We start from the raw sequence: 20,018 nt of genomic DNA, 5'->3' as shown, positions 1-20,018 counted from the left end.
TTCATGCCATAGCATGTTTTTGGTGCTAGGCTGTGGAAGAGCAGGGCTGTGCTGAAAAGAGGATTCCTGCAGGTAGAATGGAGCACTCCCCACTGAGGTTTGCAACTCAGCAAGGTTGCACTCTTCACACTGACACTTTGATGTGCTGAGATGTTCAGGTCAATGTGTGGTGGGAGATATCTCCTCTGGTGTAACTTGAGGCAGGGTAGGCCCCAGGGTTAGTGGTTGAACCACAAATCTCTTTTGTGGTTCAACCAAATCTCCCTGGACCACTCTGAGCAGTGCAAGGATGTGTGGGCAGATGCCAGCTAGGCACAAGCAGGGGAGCAGCCTGGTTGCCTGTAGCAGTGTGGGGTTTAGATGGTGGATGCTGTGAGCTATTTCCCAACAAGCATCTCCTGTGGAAAAGCCACTTGGGTAAGCATTCAGGCAAAGCAGTCAAGCACACGGACCACACTGGCCATGGCTAGCTCAGTGAAGAGAGGCAGAAGGGCCTTTTGTATGATAAATTCCAGTGAAGGTTTATTCCAGCATGCTGAAGGGAAATCAGGGACAAAACCTCAAACCATGTGCTCTGCACAGGGGGAAGTAGAGGTCAGTGGCCAATGGCCTGAGGGCGCAGGGACGATACAAAGGGCAGGGCAAAGGGCACTGATCCACTGGGAAGACAGGGCCAGCCACCAGGGATACCACAACCAATGAGGAAACAGGGAAGGGAGAATTTGGGACGTATGGGGAAAGGAATTGGGATGGGATGCAAGGCTTCATGGGGGAAGTCTTCTCTTTCAGCCTAGGTAGAGACTCTGTGGTGTATTCTTCCAAGGCAAGGCCCTGGGGATTTCCCTGAAGGGTTCAAAGGATTCCAGAGTTGCCCTACGTGTGAGTGCCCTGCCAAGAGAGAGGGGTGATCTCCTCTGGCCACAGGGGCAGATGCTGTTGGGGGGCATCACATCTTCTCAGCCAAGTGTGATTGCATGTGGAATAAATATGCAAGAATGACAAAAAAACCTGAGAGTTATCTGTAAATCCTGAAGACAGTACAATTTTTCTTCATTGCCAGTCTTCTGTCTGTGGATCCTGGGTTCTAACAGAAGACTGCAAGAGAATTACTGCTGTTTGGAGGCATGCAGCTTTAAATGGCTTGGAGAAAACTTGAGGAATTTTTTCTTATTAAGGAAAATAGGTTGTGTTCTAACCAGGAAAGGCAGACCTGATGACATCTGTGCAGTAGAGAATTACTAATTTTGTATAAACTTGGTGCTTTTCATCTGAGCTGATACGCACAGGATGAGGTCCCTGGGTCAGACACATCTTTATACTGACCAGAAAGAGAGACCACAAAATCCATATGTTAAAGCTGCTGTTGTTGTTTACCATGCAGCTGCATGTGATTTCCCAGGACTACTTGTCCGGATCTATGGGGATCTAAAAACTTGAACAGTGGTAAAATTACTAAACCAGGTTTTTTTATCATATGCAGCTGAATTCCTTTTAGCTTTAGTCATTCCAAAGGAGAACAGATTTAAAAGAAAGGGAAAAAAATCTTGATGGGCCACTGAGCTTCTTTGACCTTGCAGTATCACTTCAACAACAAAGTTAAAACTAACCAGAATGAAATATCTGTGATTGTGTGTCTGTGTGGCTCTGTATAACATCATTCCATTTCTGCTTTGATATTTTAATTATTTATTTCATTATTTTGTGCTTATTGTAAGTATTAGTTGAAGGAATTATCCTTTACATCAGTTGCTTAATGAAGATAGTTGCTTCAAGAAGGGGGAATAAAAGGTTGGTATTTTAGTATTTATACCTTTTCCAGTATTTTCAATTGCAAACTTGTAAAATAAAAGTATTAAAATCTTTGTGATTTGAAAGAGCACGCTTCTCTTGCAGAAAATCCACTAACAAATGTAAATGTGCTAATTTAAAGTTGGTCAAAATGGAGTACTACATTTCTGTTGGTTTTTTTTTTTTTCTCTTATATATATATACTATCTATGATTTCACTGAATAGTTTTCTTTGCCATGTGCATCCCAGTTGTGAACTCGTGGGGGCAGGCAAGCTCCATGGATTTGAATGTAGTTGGGCTGAATAGTTTATTTCTTAACAGAAGAATTATTTTCTGACTCTTTCACTGGGAGGTGGATGGACCTTGGATGTCTTTCTCTGGATATTATGTACTACATGTCTCAGAATTTGCATAGAAAATAAACCATGGAGAACCATACCCCACAAAACTGGTCAGATATAATGACATCTCAATGCTTTTGTTGTGTTGGCTTTGTCTGCTTCACAAGACTTGGCTTAGATAAATGATTCTAGACAAACCCTCACTCAGTATTAAATGATGGTAGTTTTGTGAAACTGTGTAAATTCAATTTAATGTTAATTACAGCAAATATTTTATTTAGGTTTATGAAGTTTTTCAGTGTATGCATGCATGCAAACAGATATGTGTGTTACTTACATGTGCATATTGTTTTTTCCTCATTGTCTCATTCCTCAAGAGGTTTTTTTACATGTTGTAATATTTAAAGGATGGTAAATAGCAAAGCACACAAAATATTTTGATTTTCTTCACTTACAAACATTCTTTTTCAATATGAGATTTCATTAACTGAGGCCTGAGAATAAATTCAAAGACAAGGGGAGAAAGGCACCTTATTTTTAAATAACCCATTTATTTCCCCAAATTAAAAACACCTTCATATCTAAATTCTGAATATTTTGGTAGTTAAATGTAGTCCGTTTGTTACACAGCGCACACCTAAAATCATAGAATAGTAGAGATTTGTCTTCTTTTAAAAATTCCTTATATTAAAAAAAAAAATCTCCCTATTTGGGATAATTAGAGGTGCAGCTGCATCCTCTTTGTGACATTTGTCTGGAGGAGAATGAAGGCAGAGCAGAACAGTAGAACAGTACCCAGACATGCAACACATATCAGCATTTTGCAGAGCCCAGCTCTAATCAGAAGAGCTTCACATTCCTGGAGAGGGAGGGAAAGAAAAATGGAACTGAAGTTCAAGGGAACTGAAATTCTCTAGTGAATGGATCCAGTGGGTTTTTTAATCTTTGTGGTTTGTTTTGGGGATTTTTTTGTTTGTATATTTTTTTTATTACTTTGATATTGAGGACAGATGAGGGTATCCTACAGGATGGGCATAGGTTATTGCTGATTTAAGGCAGAATATGAACTCAAAGGTTTTAGGAGGGATTGATCTTGTATTCCAAATCTTCCCCTGACACCTACAGCGCCTGGCTGCTTTCCTCCAGCAGGGGAAAGATTTGACTGTATAGCTGGTAATTTTGTACTTGGGAACGTCCATCCAAAGGTAGCTAAAATACCACATATGATGACAGTTCCTTTGCTGTAAATTAGTTTTCATCTTATCCTCTGCAATTATTAGAAGCTTGACCTGATCACTGGTAATAAAAGAAGTGTCAGTGCGTGAACCACAGAGCTCCTAAATGGTAGCTGGCTTTTTCACCCAGCTCTGCAGGTCCATATGCCTGGCTGCAAATGCCATTCCAGTTCTGTTTTCCAGAGCTCTGGGACAGAAATTTCCATTTTAAATTTGGACAGCTGTTGTATCTGGCTGCCAAGCAGCCAGTAGATTCACAGGGATGATTAATTTTGAACTGGGGTTTTCTCAGACATAGGGCTGACTTCTCTCCACTGTATTTGAACTAAACACAGCCTGGGCCTTTCCTTTTGCACATGACAGAGGTTTGACCCAGCTTGCTTGAAAAACAAAATCACACAACCTTTCTACAGAAATATCTAAACTCAATGCCAAGCATCACAAGGTAAGCTGATATAGATCTGCAGCTTACCTTGTGATGCTTGGCATTGAGTTTAGGTTCCTTTCCAAGCTCACTGTTCTCAAAGCAGCATGGATTGTAGAGATGCTGGGATGTCCCCAGCCACCACTGCCATTGCTGGTCATGAAATTCCAAGAAAACTATAATTCACTGCTCAAATGGAGTGTCAATCTTCTTGTTCTCTGGTTGTGCCTACCATTGTACACAGGCATCATATCCTTTCCTGGAGATGATAGTTGCTGCAGCAGGAAGGAATTCAGAATTTCACTCTTTAGTGATGACTTAAAAAAAAAAGAGGCCACTGCAGCAATAAAACTGGCTGCTTCACATGTGACCTCCCTGTAGATGCACATCCTCAGGAAATAATCTTCCTCTAATGATTATTTTTACTTGACCGACTTTGATTTTACTTTATTGCTTATAATTTAAGTATTTTTTCCTTTAAAAGGAAATATAACTGAAAGTTGTTTTGCACCTTAAATTTCAGAAGCAAGTGTTATGTCAAAAAGTTTAGATAAAACTGCCTGGAGTGTAACTAAAACAATCTAAAACTAAAATATGCTCTTGTGGTAGTCTAAGGCTTGGAAAATTCCAATTCAAGGAGCCCAAGATTTGGCACAATTTGATTTTGAACTTTTCATTTTACTTAATAAAAAGGTATAGAGATTATTTTTTTTTCCTTATTGATAGGCAATGTAACTAATTTGTTTGGAGCTTATGCTAAAATATATATGTACACTCATTAACTATTTTGTATCTTTTCCTTAAGTTTTCTAAAAAACATTTGTTGAAGAGCTCCGAATTTCTTCTGAATTATGGAGCCATTATGCTTAAATAATGAGTGGAAGTCACAGTCTACCTTACCTAACAGGCATTAAATTTTCCCAAACTTAAAAGGTTTTCATGATAAAATTTGACTTAGGAACACTAAGTCTAACTAATTGACACATATAATAGGAGTCACAGAGATAAAATTGCTGAGGTAGATTTTGGGTCTTGTGGGTATGACTTCTGTCTAGTCACAAACATTTAATCTGTGTTCATTTGCAGTATTCAAGTGTAGATAGATTAATTTCTTTGGCTTGCTGTTCCCGCTAGCACTGTTCACACTGTTTTCTCACATAGCTCTCTTCTTGCTAGCTTGCTATTTCTCCTGCTGGGCAGGATGAGAATTCATGCCTTAGTTTCTATCTGTATAGAGAGGGCAGACTGCTTTAATGGCATTGGTAAAATTAAAGCAATCATCTCCCAGCACATTCCAAAGTCATAAAAAAGCCCATATTTATAACAGTAGTTCTTTTGAGGTTGGGGGTACTGTGTGCCAGCTCTTCCCAGTGTACTTCATGAGTGTTGTAGTTCAAACAATACAAAAGTGGCTTGCTGGCCAGGACGTGGGTAATATATTCCATGGTGATTTTGTGAGAGCTGGAGCTTTCTGAAAAGCTGTAGCTCTTGGTTGCTCTCCAGCAGCCCTGGCTGGAGGGACACCTGCTTCACACTCTTGCAGCTGAGCCTCTAGGAGGTCTCATGGGAAGGGTCCCTAACTCCCTGCAGCGAAAGCCATCTGGATTAGCTCACATCTCATCCGGCAGCCGTTTAATCTAAAGTGGATTGACTTTGCCCAAAAAGTCAGGTTAGACAGGAAACCTGGCAGGGTCTGGCTGTAAAATGATCTGGTAATCTCAGTAAATAAACTAGCGTGGCTTTTAGTTTTTTGACCCAGTCCCAGCTATATCTGCAACTGGATGTTTGACTGCTTATTCCATTTTCTGTAAACTTAGTGGATATGGTGAGATATCTGAAAGTAATTTTCCATGCTGAAAAAATTTAATTGAAATGACCACAACCCATTGATTCATTCTATATATCCCTGAAAGAGTACATGATGTGTTACTGCTTGATAACTACATTTGCCCAGTAAACATTAGTTCAGTAGTAAGAGGTCAATAATCTGTGAAGTGCTAAACATGCATCTAACTTTAAAATCTGCCCTCAGAAACTGAAATAAAACCTGAAAGGTGGCTCACAGTTTTTATGCATTGGACAAAATGTGATCATGTGAGTTAAAGCAGTCATTTTGGATTCTTCTAGGCTTTCAAATTATTGGCAGACTGTAGGGTTTAAGATTTTGGAATCTGAACCATTAGCTCCACATAATATAGGCATGTGTAAAGTACAAAGAATTATGCCAAAGCTTTTTGTCTTGCTTGATAATGTATAATTTATTCATTATTGAAAATATGTAGTGCTTTTGACATGCCTGTTATGGTCTATTTAATGATTTTTAGGTGATTTAATTGCACCTCCTTAACATTCAGATTTTTACAAGTTTTACCACTATAGCATCTTTACACAACTGGGACAGATTTCTGATGGTGGCATACATTGAACTCTATTGTTCTTTACATTAGATTACATACTAGCTCAATGAATTAAGGATATACAGTAGTCAAATTACTGCTTTTTTATCTTTTGTAGGGCAAATGATGTGCAGATGTACTTGAAATTTCTTTGCTATTGAGAGGGTCAGATTTATATTGGTGAGGTCAAACTTGATCCAGCAGGTCTTTTGATTAACACGTTATCTAGATAGGAATGTGTTTCATTTTTGGAGGATAACATTTGTAGTCTACTAATATGTATCCAAAAGCTGTCACACCAATAACAACAAAAAAGAAAAACAGACCTCAAAATTTTTACCTGCTAGTAGAAATGGTCGAATATTTGCCAAAACACAAAGCTAAAAAGACCTAGAAATGAGTTTAAGGAAAAACCACCATCATTGTATGTAGATATAATTTTTAAATCTTCATGAAAATTATATCCAGTAGAAATGTATTGGAGTTCTTTATATGTGGTGGAATAATGGGAATGTGGTTTAAATGACTTGCACTGAAAGTATCTTAAATTATTTTCTTCATATTCTTTCAAATATATAGCAGTTACTGAGCTTTGGATACTTCTTACTTACATTGGAGTGTGGGGTTTTTTGTGGTTTTGTTTGTAGATTTTTTTTTAATTCAGGAATCCTCCTGATACATTTTCATTCTAGCACTGAGTTCTGTTGTAAATTAAAAAAATTGGTTTTGGAAGAAAAAAAAATCACATTTGCATATTTAAGTAGTTATCAAGAGAAAAACAAATCTGCTAGTTCTTGCTTCCATTGATTACACAGAGGCTGAAAATTCCCAAGTCACTGTTATATCTCATTAAGTGTGATGATGGAAGTGGTGTGCAACATCATCATCCCTTTGAATACAGTGCTGTTAAATAAAAAGACAAAAATATTTCCTCATTAAGAATTTTAGCTGACTACCTCTTCACAAATGTTGGTTTAATGTAGTATTTTTCCTTATTTGTAATTCTTGTGCAAATGAACAGATGGGAACATTTTGCCTGTAAAACTTAAGGTTTATTTAGGGAAGGGGTAAATGGTGAATCTCTGTGCTCGTTGATACTTTTAGCATCAGTTTGTCAATTCATAATTCACCTTAAATCTCACTTTAAAAGTTCCCACTCTTCTTGTCCTGAGTTCTGAGGAACAAACATCCACGTATTTACTACTATGATTTCCCAGTTTGATCTGGGTAAGGTTTTGCAGAGGTGCTGTAGAATCAGGAAGGTAATTGCTTTCCTTCCCAGCCCACAGAATAGTGGGTTAGATTTAAAAGGATGAAGAAAATGAGTAAGCGAGTAATTGAAGATGGAAGAGAGAAATTGCTGTCCCCGGTGTTACCTCGGTAGACAGATTGTTCCTTTTTCTGTTAAAAAAAAAAAAAAAAAAAAAAAAAAGAAATATGACCAGTTTTGAGAGGGTTCATTTTAGAAAGACACCATTAAAATTGGATTCTTGTGACATTTGGAAGTTGTTCTATCATCTGTTCTTTCACAGTCCTGACTCTTCCCTGAAAACTTCTGATGTGTTTCTGTTATGCCTCTTACCAGAGTGAGGCATGCAGAATAGGGATTCACCTGAGCTGCTTTGGGATTGGGAAAACTGGATCTGGCCCCTACTCCATACTGCTTTCAGGACAGACTAGCATGATTTGGCAATTGATTGATGTGGCTGCTGCACACAGCACCGGTGCGAAGTCTGTGGTAAACTGTCAATACCTGGCAAGACAGAAATAAATTTGTATGTTAATCACCTAGAAATGCAGGGAAATAAATAGTTCCTGTGCTTCAGCGTGTTCATGTGGAAGATATTGTCAGGAATAATGTAAGGAGTAAATGGTCCTTATTCCATTAGCAGTTACAGACAGTACAGCCTTGCTGTGAACAGGCACCTTGGTGTGAGGACATGTACCTAGCAGTGAAATCCATACATCCCTCAGAGATTGCTGCCAGGAGTAAGACAGTGAAGCCATTCAGGGTACAGAAGAAAGCTTTACACAGCCAGAACTGCATTAGAATGCTAGGTTGTCTGTAATTACTGCACTGGGATTTAGCCAGAATAGCTATCGTATTGTGAAACATGCCACGTGCTATTTTTCTACTTTTTTTTTAATAGCATAAGCAGATGTGATTTTGAGTTTTCATCTTATCAAAAGCAATGAACTTTTGTTCCCACAGTATCCTATTGAGTTGGCTAACAAATTCTTGAATGTTCTGGTGTGTTAACATGTGTGGCATAAGAGCATAAGCTGTTAAATACCACATAGATGCTGAAGCTGAAAAATGCAAAGATATTACTCACCCTAGTGAAAAAAAAAAATCAAAAATTATCTGAAAAATTGGAACTAACAAATCTGTTTCATTTGTATTTCTTACTCCTAGCTTTTCATAAAGCAAAAAATGCCACAGATTTTGTACTAAATGGATGCAATAAATATGCCTGAAGTGCTGTGTTCCATATATTTAATAAATTATATTGTAGGGGGGGTGTTTGCCTACTTCTGAATTATTCACTACAGCATTTTAGATAATGTAGCTTTGTATCTCATTTCTAAACCCGCTCTCAATAACTTAATATTTCAACCACAAATATTCATCATGTTAAGAAAAGGATGATTTTAGGGGGAGGGAGAAAGAAGGAAGGGAACAAAGTGTCTGACATTCCTTTTGAATTTCAAGAATAATTGAAGGTAATGTATTGTCTCACACATGCCAAAACTGTCTTGTGGATCCTCAGCTATTATCTGCTTCTTAATTTCTAGTTATTTAAATCAACAGAGCTGAAGATCAAGCCCTAGTTATACTGGCATCCCACAAGACAGAAACTTTTGAAAAACAGAAACAAACTGAAAATAGCTGGGCTTATAGGCTTGACTTGGAGATAAAATAAAAGTGATGGAGAGATGGTTTTTCTGATTGAACATAGAACTAGTAGTGATGGTAAGAGACAAAATGAGTCATCCTTACTAAATGTCATGAGATTCCTCATGTCCTTTCTGTTTGTTTGTTGATTTAGAATGGGATGAAGCAAAAAACTATTCAACAACTGTAGATCAGGCTTTTTATTTGTGTCCTGCATTTATTTTACCATTGTAAATGCCAGTGAAATTAGTAGTAGTATTTTAAGAGCTGGATAAATGTAGCTGGGTCTTGAAACTCTCTGTGTTTGTCAGGTATTTATCGAAGTGTACCCTACCTGTGCTGTAGCATGGGAGCCAAGAGTGCACGTTCAGCCTTCTGGTGTAGTTCTACTTCCATAAGTTTTTGCAAAACTGGTGCTGTAGGGTTCACTGCTGATTGGTGATCCTGTGGTTCCCAGTAGCTTTCCCAAGGAAATGGACCTCATGACACAGTAAAGTATCAAGAGGTGTCCCTAAGGACTTGTACTTTATGGCCAAATTGGAGATAGTTTCAAATGCAGAGAAGGATCTGTAAGATATTCATGCTGGATTGAGGAGGCCATTTGTGTGTCTGTGAGACTCAGTCTCTCTTCAAATGCCCTTTTTGAAATGCTTGGAAATTGTAGGAGGGGAAGTTTTCTTCTCCCAGAAGCTGAAGTCTGTGGGGCTTGTGATGTGTGTGAAGCAGTTTTGTACTGATTTTAAATGTTCTGAATGATAAATGCATCAATGTGGAAAATGAAAGGTTGAGTTGGGGAAATAGTCATGAAAGGCTATTGTCTGTCATTCAGATGAGCAGATGAAAGTGAAAAAAAAATTTAAAGGGGAGTTTTTGAAACTTACAACTCAGTAAGACATTGTTTTCCCTTCCTAAACTACAACTACCCTTCTTAAATACTTATCACATAGATCTTTCTGTATAAAATCCAGGGTTCCAGGCATCCTCTTGATTCCCTAATTAGCCTGTGATTGTTTTGCTTGTACACCAATAGCCCTAATCTGGAAATGTACAACCAACAGGTTCTGCATGCCATCTTCAGAATAATATATTTGTCTACTTTTGAAGTTTCAGCAGGCACCTTAATGTATACATTTTGCTTTCTACTATTTTTAATCTTTTATGCAATTGTGAATTATTGACTGGCTAAAACCAACATATAGTACATCTGAAGCTAAAATGAGCAAAAAAGTAGAATCACTCACTTCTACCACCTTATGGCCTGACAGACTCAACCGAAGGAAAAGTAGTAAAACCCATGCTTTCATCAGTGAAGGGGGTGGATCAGACCCTGAGCACACTGCAGAAATGCAGTAATTGTAGAAACCTGTGCTGAGCTTTGCTAGATTTCTGGTAGTAAATGCACTTTTAAAGTCCCTGTCAGCTGGGTCTCACAGAATAGAAATGCCGTTGACAAGGAGCTAGGGGTATCTTTCTGTGTCAGAATGATGAGACATTGCAAAGGTGATAAAAAGAGCTTAGCAGAAGGAGGCATTATTTGATGGAGACATATTCTTGGGATTTCTGAGCAGGTTCTTTGTTTCAGCCTGGCAAATAAACCATGAAGCTTATTCAAATGTACATTTCATTGCATCCAATCAAAAAATCAGCTGAGTTAGTAAATATTTTGGGCACCTGTAGTTTTTCATGTAGTGTGTGAAACTGAACATCTGCAATATGTATGTGCATGTAGAAGCTAATGAGTTCTAGTTATATATGGTATGTTTATTCATTAGTTCCATGGAGGAAACTAATAGGTTCAGAATGTAACAAAAAAATGTAACTGAATTCCACAAGATGAATCTGTTTATTTTCACTTAAAATTTTATCTGAGTCCCTTTGTGTTCAGGAGTCCACAAGATCCAATAGACTTAATACAGCTATTTGGTCTGGTAGGGTTTTTTTCTCTTTTTTGTGGTTTATTTGAAATAGTTCCATAACAGTTGTATAAATAGGTGTTTTGGTGTCTGTTGGCTCAATTCTCTTTATTTTTATGCACTTTTAGTCTGTAGTACCACCAAGGAGTCTATCTCCATGAACAACATAGGTGTCTGTGCTTCTAAAGAGTTCAGCCTTTGGGAAACTCCATTCCACAGCTGCTGCAATTCACAGAAGTGAATTACTGACATGCCAGCCTCATAGTGGCTGCATTTGGTTGTAGAGTTTTTCCAGGCATGGGCAATTTCCTTATTAAGAGTTTTCTGCTCAGCAAAAAGAGCTCTGTTGCCAAACATTTTTTGACACAGCACGCTAACACGGTGCTCACCAACACTAGGGAACTGATAGCTTTTGTAAAGGTGCTCATTGAGTGATCTTGCTCTTTTTTTTTTTTTTTTTTTGCAGAATCATGTAAACCCAGCATTGGATTTCACACAGACCCCTCCTGGAATGCTGGCCCTTGACAACATGCTGTACTTTGCCAAACATCACCAGGATGCTTATATTCGGGTAAGGCTTCCTCTTGTCATGGAGATCTTTGCAGTTGCCTGCTCACAGTAATTATGTCCTGTTTGCAGTTGACTTTGGAGGGAAGGTTCAAAATCCTGGTATCATTAACAGCAAACTCTAGGAAGACAAACCATGTGACACTAAAACATGATGTAAGTCTGTAAAAGGCCTGGGAGAAAGCTGTACAGTTGTCTTGACTGTCATTGCTGAGTCAAATATTCAGATACTACTTTTTGCAAGTACTCCTTTTTGCTTAGGCCTGCAAAGAGAAGATAAATGAGCCTGTGCTTTTGTCAGATGCATAATGGATGACCATAAACTCAGGAAGGAGTAATTATGCAGAAATCTCTGACCTGCTACCAAAAACTGACAGCATTTTTTTTTTTTTTTGTGGAAAGGAGGATTTGAAGATCAAATGAGAGTTGATCTTCAAATTTGAAGATCAATCACCTTTGAGAGGTGACCAAGTTGGCAGGGTACTGAGAGTTAAGACGCTTCCACTAAAACTACTGCTGTAGGAGAGGTCATGCTAGGAGTAAAATATGTACAAAGCATCATGATTTACATGTATAACCCATTCCTGTCCCCTGCCCACTCCACTTCCTACATTATTTCAAGGTTATTTCAGAGGTAGTTAGAGGAGGTTATGTGTTGCATCCCTACAAGAAGAGGCATACAGCTGAATAATACCTGCCTCTGAAGAGAGCAACTTTTCCTGAACTTTATTGAAATCAAGTGCTTGCCAAGCATAAACCAAGCAAGCACAGATGGAAAGGGATGATAATCATGAAAGCTGGTGTCTGGAGTTCATAGGGATGGTTTAATTCCCCAAGAAAAATGCTCATGCAAACCAGCTTAAAGAAGATTGTGTATAGCAAGAAAACAGCAGAAACACCAATCATTTCCACTAAAAGTCAAGAATGATCTTTTAATATATGTTATCATCTGTTTTCTGTTTGAAGTAAATTGGTGTCAAAGCTCTAATAGGTTTGCAAAGGGCCTGCTGATATGTATGGACATAATACCATATGATGGGATTGTAGGATTTGCTCTTTAAATGGATCTTTCTCCTCTGTCTGAATCTAGCAATAACTCTTGAAAAAGATACTGTGGTAGTATGCAGTACAATAGTATTTATCAATCCCTATAAATCCCTGAAATCAAGGACTACCTCAGGTGATGAACAAAGAGTAGGTTTTCTGGAGAACTATGCTGAATAGTGTTTTTGTTTATAAAAAGAAATTGCTTACTGTTACTCATTAAAATTTGATAAGATCTGGACTGTGCTACTTCATACTTATAAAAATTCAGTTTAGAGAATTAGAGGTAGCCAGTGCTTCCAAATGGGTCAGACATGTTTTAAAGAAGTCTGAAACGTTTGAAAGAGGACAAAAATTCTGTTGAAATAAAACTCTCATTGACATCTCTCAAGTTTTTCTTATTTTTTCATGTTCATTTTGCAAATGCTGTCTTAAAAATTGGATTCAGTGAAGCATGTAATTAGCCACTTTTTGGAAAGGATTTTGCTGCCGGCTCAGCCCTGTTCCTATAATGCAGTATTTTTGCTGCTGCATTACTGAGAATTTTGTTGTTTTGAGCTGCCTGTTTTTATTCCTGCATGGTCCCTGTTAGGGGAGTGCCTGACTGCCTCATGTATTTCCCTCCTGAGAAAGAGTACACATCCACTAGAAGTGCCTTGCAGAGGCACTCTCAGATTCAATTGCTTGCCTAAAGCTGCTTTGGGGACTGTAAATGTGCTTTGGGAGTATGTTAGTCTATCCACCACTCTGAGGAGTTCTACTTAGTGTTTATACAGCATTGCTGGCACAGTAGGAACACCTCTGAGATGATGGTGTTGTGCAACTCCTACAGCGTTGATAGTCTTTGATTGCAAAAGACACCTACTTTCTCTCTCTTCATCTCCTTGACTTGCTAGCTGGTGTACAGTAATTTCCTGTGGGCCCTGACATGCCTGTTCCTTTTGCACTTCCCTTATTTCACATCTAACATTACCTTTCCTTCATGGCCTTTGGCTCCCAAACCTCCCACAATGCCAATTTGCTCTACTTGTACAGACTGTTGACCTTGCTTATTTTTTAGATGTATTTCTACTCCTGTACCCTAATAAAATTCCTCCTGTGGTCAAGCTGAAGTTTCCACAAGAAATAGTTAGCTATACATTCAGCTATATACTTGCATCCTGAAAAACTTGTTTGACAGAACTCTTCTCTTTTCATTGCTGACACTAGGAAATAGTTTGGTTCCTAGGAGGAGAGATTATTTTCGACTTGTCTCTTTGCAATTCAATTGATTCCTTTGCCATGGGTTAATTCCTAAGCTCCAGATACTATCTCTGCCATGCAGTAATTAGAAATTGAGGCTGAAAATCAGAGCTGGTTTGAAACAAACTGGGAATATCTGAAGTTTTCCCTGATAGAATGTGATGTATTAAGCAGAGACACTATCAGGAAGTCATAATGGTTTCAGTGAGCGTATTGGCAGTGCTGCATTTTAATGGGCAGCACAATTCCCTGCAGTCTGACCTGTGGCTCTTAGGATGCCCCTGCTCCATGACCCTTAGTTCTTGTAGTAATGAAAATAATGGATAAGCAGAAGTTGGAAGAGAATGCAGTCAATAAGTAATCTCTTCCCTTTTCAGTCCTTGTTCTTTCATAAGAGATTCTGCTTAGAAGTAATTTGCATAATAAATAGATTAGTTGGGTAGGAAGGATGTCTGAAACTGAGGTGCCCTCTTGGGGGCTGGCAGTGGGGCTTCAAAGACCAGTAGAAAACTAATGTACTTTAGCACACTAAAGTAGGAAGCGTAAATGCAATTGCAATTTGTTAAAGATGGGTGTGAAGGCACTGCAGCAGATGGGTAACTCTGCATCTTGAAAGCAAAAGGCATTTGGGGGTGAAAATATGGGTGTCACACAGTGAAGGAGGAAACAAAAATAACCACGCTTTTCCCCTTCTTTTAGTCTTTTTTAACTACTTCCCCACAATCCACTTCTTTCATTCACATTTTCCCCATTGTGTACTTTTTCCTGATATTGCAGTAATATGTTTTCTTTACTTGCTGTCTTCTTTCAGATAAACACAGTGTTTATACAAACTTTGAGTTAACAGATTTTGAACCTCAGGGTTCTGTTTGCCATACAAGATGACTGGAGCCTCCAGTAGAAAGATTGCTTAGTGAATGGGAAAAAAACCAAACGTTCTCTTTGACTGTGTGGTGTCATTAGCTATCATTTGGGTTTTTTTTAAAGTGTCCTATTGAATTAGTTTCCTGTTGAGTTATCTTTTCTTTCTCTTTAATTAATCGTCTGGTGCTATCAGTGACTGATATGCACTGGATTTTTTTTCATGTTGCACTTAAATAATCAATCACTATAGAGGTTTGGCTTTTAAAAGGTGATGACATAGTATATGGAATGCATTGATGGAAGTAATGTTGAATTTCTACAAGAAATTTTAAAATTTTCCACAGGAAATAATTGGCAGCTTCCCAAGATCCATAATTATAGGACGGCTAGAGTGTATAATTAAATTTAACAGAGAAGAAAATGATTGGAATAAAGCTTTGTGACAGATAATTTTTTTGTTCTTTTGTAGCAGACAAGTCATGTGTTCCCCTACTTTCAATTTATTCCTTTCCAAAACTACTTCAGCTTCACATTCTACTAATTTTAAAAATAAAATTATAAGTTACCATTGAAGGCAGACTTTATTCAATACAGACATATTGAAATTTTTCTTACTGGTAACTTTAGCAATGTGCCTTTTAATTTTTCTGAGTGTAAAGAGTCTGTGGAAAAAACCTTTCTCATTCTAATGAATTTGATGACTGACAAATTGGTGGCTTGTCTCTATTTTTCTTCTGTGTTTCTGACCAGCTATATTCTAGCAGGACTCACTGCTGCTTTGGGGTCAGATTCTGCCTTGAGAGGACACATACTGTGTCTCATCATTTTGTTTGAGCACATGGGATTGGTGCTTCAGGCAGAAAATACAGATAAAATTAGCAGGTTTGGGTCTGAATATTGGCTAGTCACCTATTTTTGGTTCTGTCCAGGTGGCTGCCAAGTTTATGTCCAGTTCTTTGCCCTTTATTAGATTAGTAGGCTCTTCATCTGTAGGAATAATATCATTTGACTCTAGCCTGAAATTCAAGTCTCATCTGCAGAAGAAAAAGTTTATCCCTTTTCCTACTGATTTTATCTATTTTGTTAAAATATTTGTTTGATATTGCAAGTGAGATTTTCCATATAAAAGATTATCGCTAGGGTGGGAAGGCAGTGTTGAAATCCATGCTGAAAGTTGAATCCATTTTATGATGGATCCAACGCTTCTAAATTTTTGTGAGTGATGTGTAAGATACTTGGTGGTATGCTCTTAGATTTTCTGTTCTTGCATTTAAAACAAGTTTTAAAAGTTATTAGAGTGTTCCAAGTAAAAAAAAAAACCCAACACGTGGACTTTGGTTGCACCAAAAATTACTTTGAATACCTGAAAATTAGAAGATGACTTAGTTTATGGTCAGTACTAGAAAATCCCCCTTCCCCTGAGTTTGCTGAGCTGGTAATTTGGTTACTCACACAGTTGTAATGCAGGGACACTTCTTCCCCAGCAGCTACATTTGGGGAGGCTGGGGAGGGAGCTCTTTTGCATTTGAAGCTTTCAGAAGTCAGAGAGGAGGAGCAGGTGCTGTTTGCAAGTGCCAGTGATGCAGGCAGGAAGATTGCTGGCATCCTGCAGGGACCTTTCAGAACCCAAATGGGCTGAGTCACAGTCAGACTGTCTGCCGTGTACTTTCTAGCCCATGCAGTTGTTGTATAGGAGGCTGCCTACACATCCTTCCGTCAATTCACAAAGTCTCCTCGTGCCTACTCACTCTCTCCTGATCAGATATGAGGAGTCAACATATAATTTCAGCATTTTCTGAAATAAAATTGAGCTTGATTTCTGCCATGCTTTCCTCCCCTCCCAGAAATGGTAGGAAAAGATGTAACTTTTTTTTCTGTAAAATATAGAGAGAAAAATGAGGTTTTTTACGAGTCTTCCCGGTGAGTCTCATGAATGAATGCAAGGAGACCTAATTGCCTAAGCCAGGTTCCCAGATTATTAATGTGTTCTTGTCTTTTCTCAGCCAAGCTTTCTATTCCACTCACACATCTAAGTGTCTTTCTGCCTGTGCTTTATTTCTTCCCAAACATCACACAATGTTTCTCCTTTACATGACAGCCCTGAGGGCCTCCATCACTGAGGGGGATTGAGATGGGTCCCTCTGCAGTTAAAGATGCAAAATCCTGGAGTGGCTGGTTGCAGCATACACACGAAATTAGCACTGAGGAAGGGAATTCTGAGGGGGTCATGGCACTCTCTGCACAGCCCTGTGTGGAATGTGCAGTGGGATACATAAGGCATGAGTTCAGATCACTTTCCACCATTCATAGCTCTCCTAAATGTTCCCAGGTTTATGGCAGCTCTTGTCTAAATTACATTCTGATCCAAAGGGCCCAGAAATTGATGCAAGCCTAGCAACTGTCCTCAAAAGGTTTTGAATCACACCAAGGTTGCAGCAGTAGCATACAAAGATTGGGCTAGTTTTTGTGCAGCCACGGTCCCTCCACCTGCAAAGCTGAGATGCTTATGCATGAGGAAAGAAAACTAGCTTTTGACTGTCATGGGTTTTCCCATTTACTCCATGTCCAGAGCACTTGTGATTTAACTCTGGCTGCCAAGCTCATTGATGTGCTATAAAAGTTGATGTTTTTCTCAGATATAGCCATACAATAACATTAGGGTGCCCATAGGGCATGTTTTACATTATGAAAGAAAGATCAAATCAAAAACTGTGTCTGCTATATTCCGCAGATACTGCAGGTTTCTGCCTTCCACCTCTGCCATTGGTGAGCCAGGGGAGAACTTCGGGAAAAATATTACCTTCTTACATTTGTGGGCGGCATGGAGGGAGAGAATACCTGACTGGTAGTTTCCAAACTGGACCAGTTCAATGCCCTCTCACATACCTGTGACATACAAATTGAAGAGCACATTCTGGTGCTGCTGCTGAGGATGGCAGGGCAATGGAGCCTTCTTGTCTTGGGCCTTACCACCAGGCTTTATGGTTATTTGTGGGTTCTTCATGGAGAGAAGAAGAAGAAGAAGGTTTTTCTGCAAAGAATGGGGGAAGATGCGAGGCAAACCACTGCATATTTATCTTTAGATGGAAAATAAAAATTGCAGTCATGCTTCATAAGCTAAGGTGTTTGTGTGATAATGAAAATTTATTGCTAGGTGAGCACCTGCAGAACCATGCATATTTAGCTTGAGATTGTTTGGCAGTACATTTGTTTGAAAAGTATAACTTAATAATTTTCCTGAAAAAGTCTAACTTTTGGAAATGTTAAGCCATCACATGTCCGTGGCTCCTTTTTTGTTTTTCAATATCTGTAGAAGGTCTCAAGTTTTCTTCCAGATCTGTTTAAATTGCAATTCTAGTATCTTCCAGCAGCAGACAGAAATAACTGTTGCTTTATTTTAGCTTTGCCATGAGAAATTTCTATAATGACTCAGGAATGTCAAGGAAGAGTGAGATAAGAGAGAGAAGAAGCATTGGAAATTAAAAATACAGCGTCGCAGGGGACAGTGCAGAGTGAAGGATGTTGGAAGAAGACTGATGCTGAAGCTGAAGCAAATGACAGGCTACCTTAGGAAGAAAGCAAAGTTGGTGATGAGGAGGAGTGAAAACCGGGTCTGTCTGCAGTAGTCTCTTACCCTTCTCAGGAAGCATATCTTAAAGATTTGCATCTTAGACTTACCTAAAGCACCTAAATGAAGAGGGAATGGTGAAGCCTACCATATGTGATAAGGAGGCTTAGGGAAAAAAAAAAAAAGCAGTGTCAAGAAAAGGAAGAGAATCCCTGCAGTTTCTGGATATTTAAATGCTGCTTGACCTTTCATTTTGGGTCTAAGGAGGTTTTTATGATCTCTACTAAATAGCTCTCTGAACCTCTTGATATTAACCTGCAGCAGACTGCTAAAAAGCTTGTTCTCTATTAAGACAGGATCATTTTATAAAATTGGTCTGTAGAAATGCCCTTTTTTAATAGTGCAGCAATATTCGTTGAATTGCCTGCTCTGGGACTTATTAGAAGTATTAATGCAGCTACAGTGGATCTTGCCTTTCTTTCAGTTCTGTATTTATTTCCTAATCACAATGCATCTCTGTTTCATTGCCAAGCTCTGATTTTGGCTCAGGAATCTGAGAATTACATCTGCAGTTGCCATGGGCAATATGCTTTGAGACAATTTCATCTTTAATGTGAAGGATTAAGGGACTGGCTAAGTCGATATTTCTTCTTAGTGAAGGAGAAATGTTTCTGTCTGGTGGTTTCAGCCTCCTGGATTTTGAAGAGGAAGCATTTGAAGATACCTGTCTTCAAAATTTTGCCTTTTGTCAGTCATTAACTCTTAGATGCAGGTATAAGCTTCACTACTGAAGCTGATGCAGACTTAAAAACCCATAGTAGTCAAGTGTGGAAAATCCTTCACGTAGTCCACTGCCTTCTGAGGGTCTATTTTGGGATCCTGAGGTAGTGACAGACTCAATGAATAATTCAATGGAAAATCATAAAGGCACACTGCCATAAATTTAGAAAATCTTTTTGATTTTGAGGTTGGTGTCTTCTAAGGAGTTTTTCTGCTGCTGGGAAATTAGCATTATTTCCCTGTGATCTTGGCATGATACTTAAATTTATTTTATTTTAAATTTAAAAATAACTTTTAATGGGTTTATTTATTAATTTTGCATATTTATATTTTATATATTTTTTCTTTATTATAAGTTTGGGGGGTTTTAAATTAGATTTTAAAACAAATTTTTATTGTATGGCCAGGCCACAGGCCACTTGTTAAACCTCAGACTGTTTTCCTCATCCCATCCATCCAGTCTGTCAAGATCCTTCTTCTTACCCTCCAGTAGATCAGCACTCCCATCCACCTTGGCATCATCTGACTGAAGGGGCACATGGTCCCCTCACCCAAATCATTGACAGAGGTGTTAAACAGGACTAGGCTCAATACTGATCCTTGGGGTGCACCACTTGTGACTGGACACCAGCTGGATTTAGTTCCATAGATAGATGGAAAAATATAGTAAATAATTTAAAATAATAATAACTGTACAGAACTGTATTCTACTACTAATACTTTGAAATTCTCATGCTTTAACAGGCTACAGACTTGCATTTGTAGAACTGTCAAGAATATGGATAATACTGATTTCCTAAAAGCTTCACCTCCTTAGATTTTTAAAAAACATTTTTCAACCTCTTCCTCTCTCCTCTCTGCTAGTTAATTAATCTCATTCATTTTCTTCTTATTCTATGCTTCTCTCACTCAGTTTTTCTTTTTTTCCCTTCCATTTTCTGAGCTGCTATTGTTTTGT

The 20,018-nt window shown here is 38.4% G+C and overlaps 1 protein-coding gene across 2 annotated transcripts in view; it reads left to right on the top strand.

Annotated features, from left to right (window-relative positions):
* The window catches only part of ELMO1 (engulfment and cell motility 1), a 303,889-nt gene that overhangs the window by 131,300 nt on the left and 152,571 nt on the right, over nucleotides 1-20,018 (top strand). For both annotated transcript variants that reach the window (XM_058803529.1, XM_058803519.1), the window contains exon 15: nucleotides 11,462-11,566. In XM_058803529.1, the coding sequence (XP_058659512.1) occupies nucleotides 11,462-11,566 (105 nt within the window). The remainder of the gene's footprint in view (nucleotides 1-11,461; nucleotides 11,567-20,018) is intronic.

The sequence above is a fragment of the Ammospiza caudacuta genome, chromosome 1, assembly GCF_027887145.1.
Source record: "Ammospiza caudacuta isolate bAmmCau1 chromosome 1, bAmmCau1.pri, whole genome shotgun sequence".
Taxonomy (NCBI): Eukaryota; Metazoa; Chordata; class Aves; order Passeriformes; family Passerellidae; genus Ammospiza; species Ammospiza caudacuta.
Note: the sequence above shows the minus strand (reverse complement) of the source record. Positions and strands in the feature narration are given on the sequence as shown.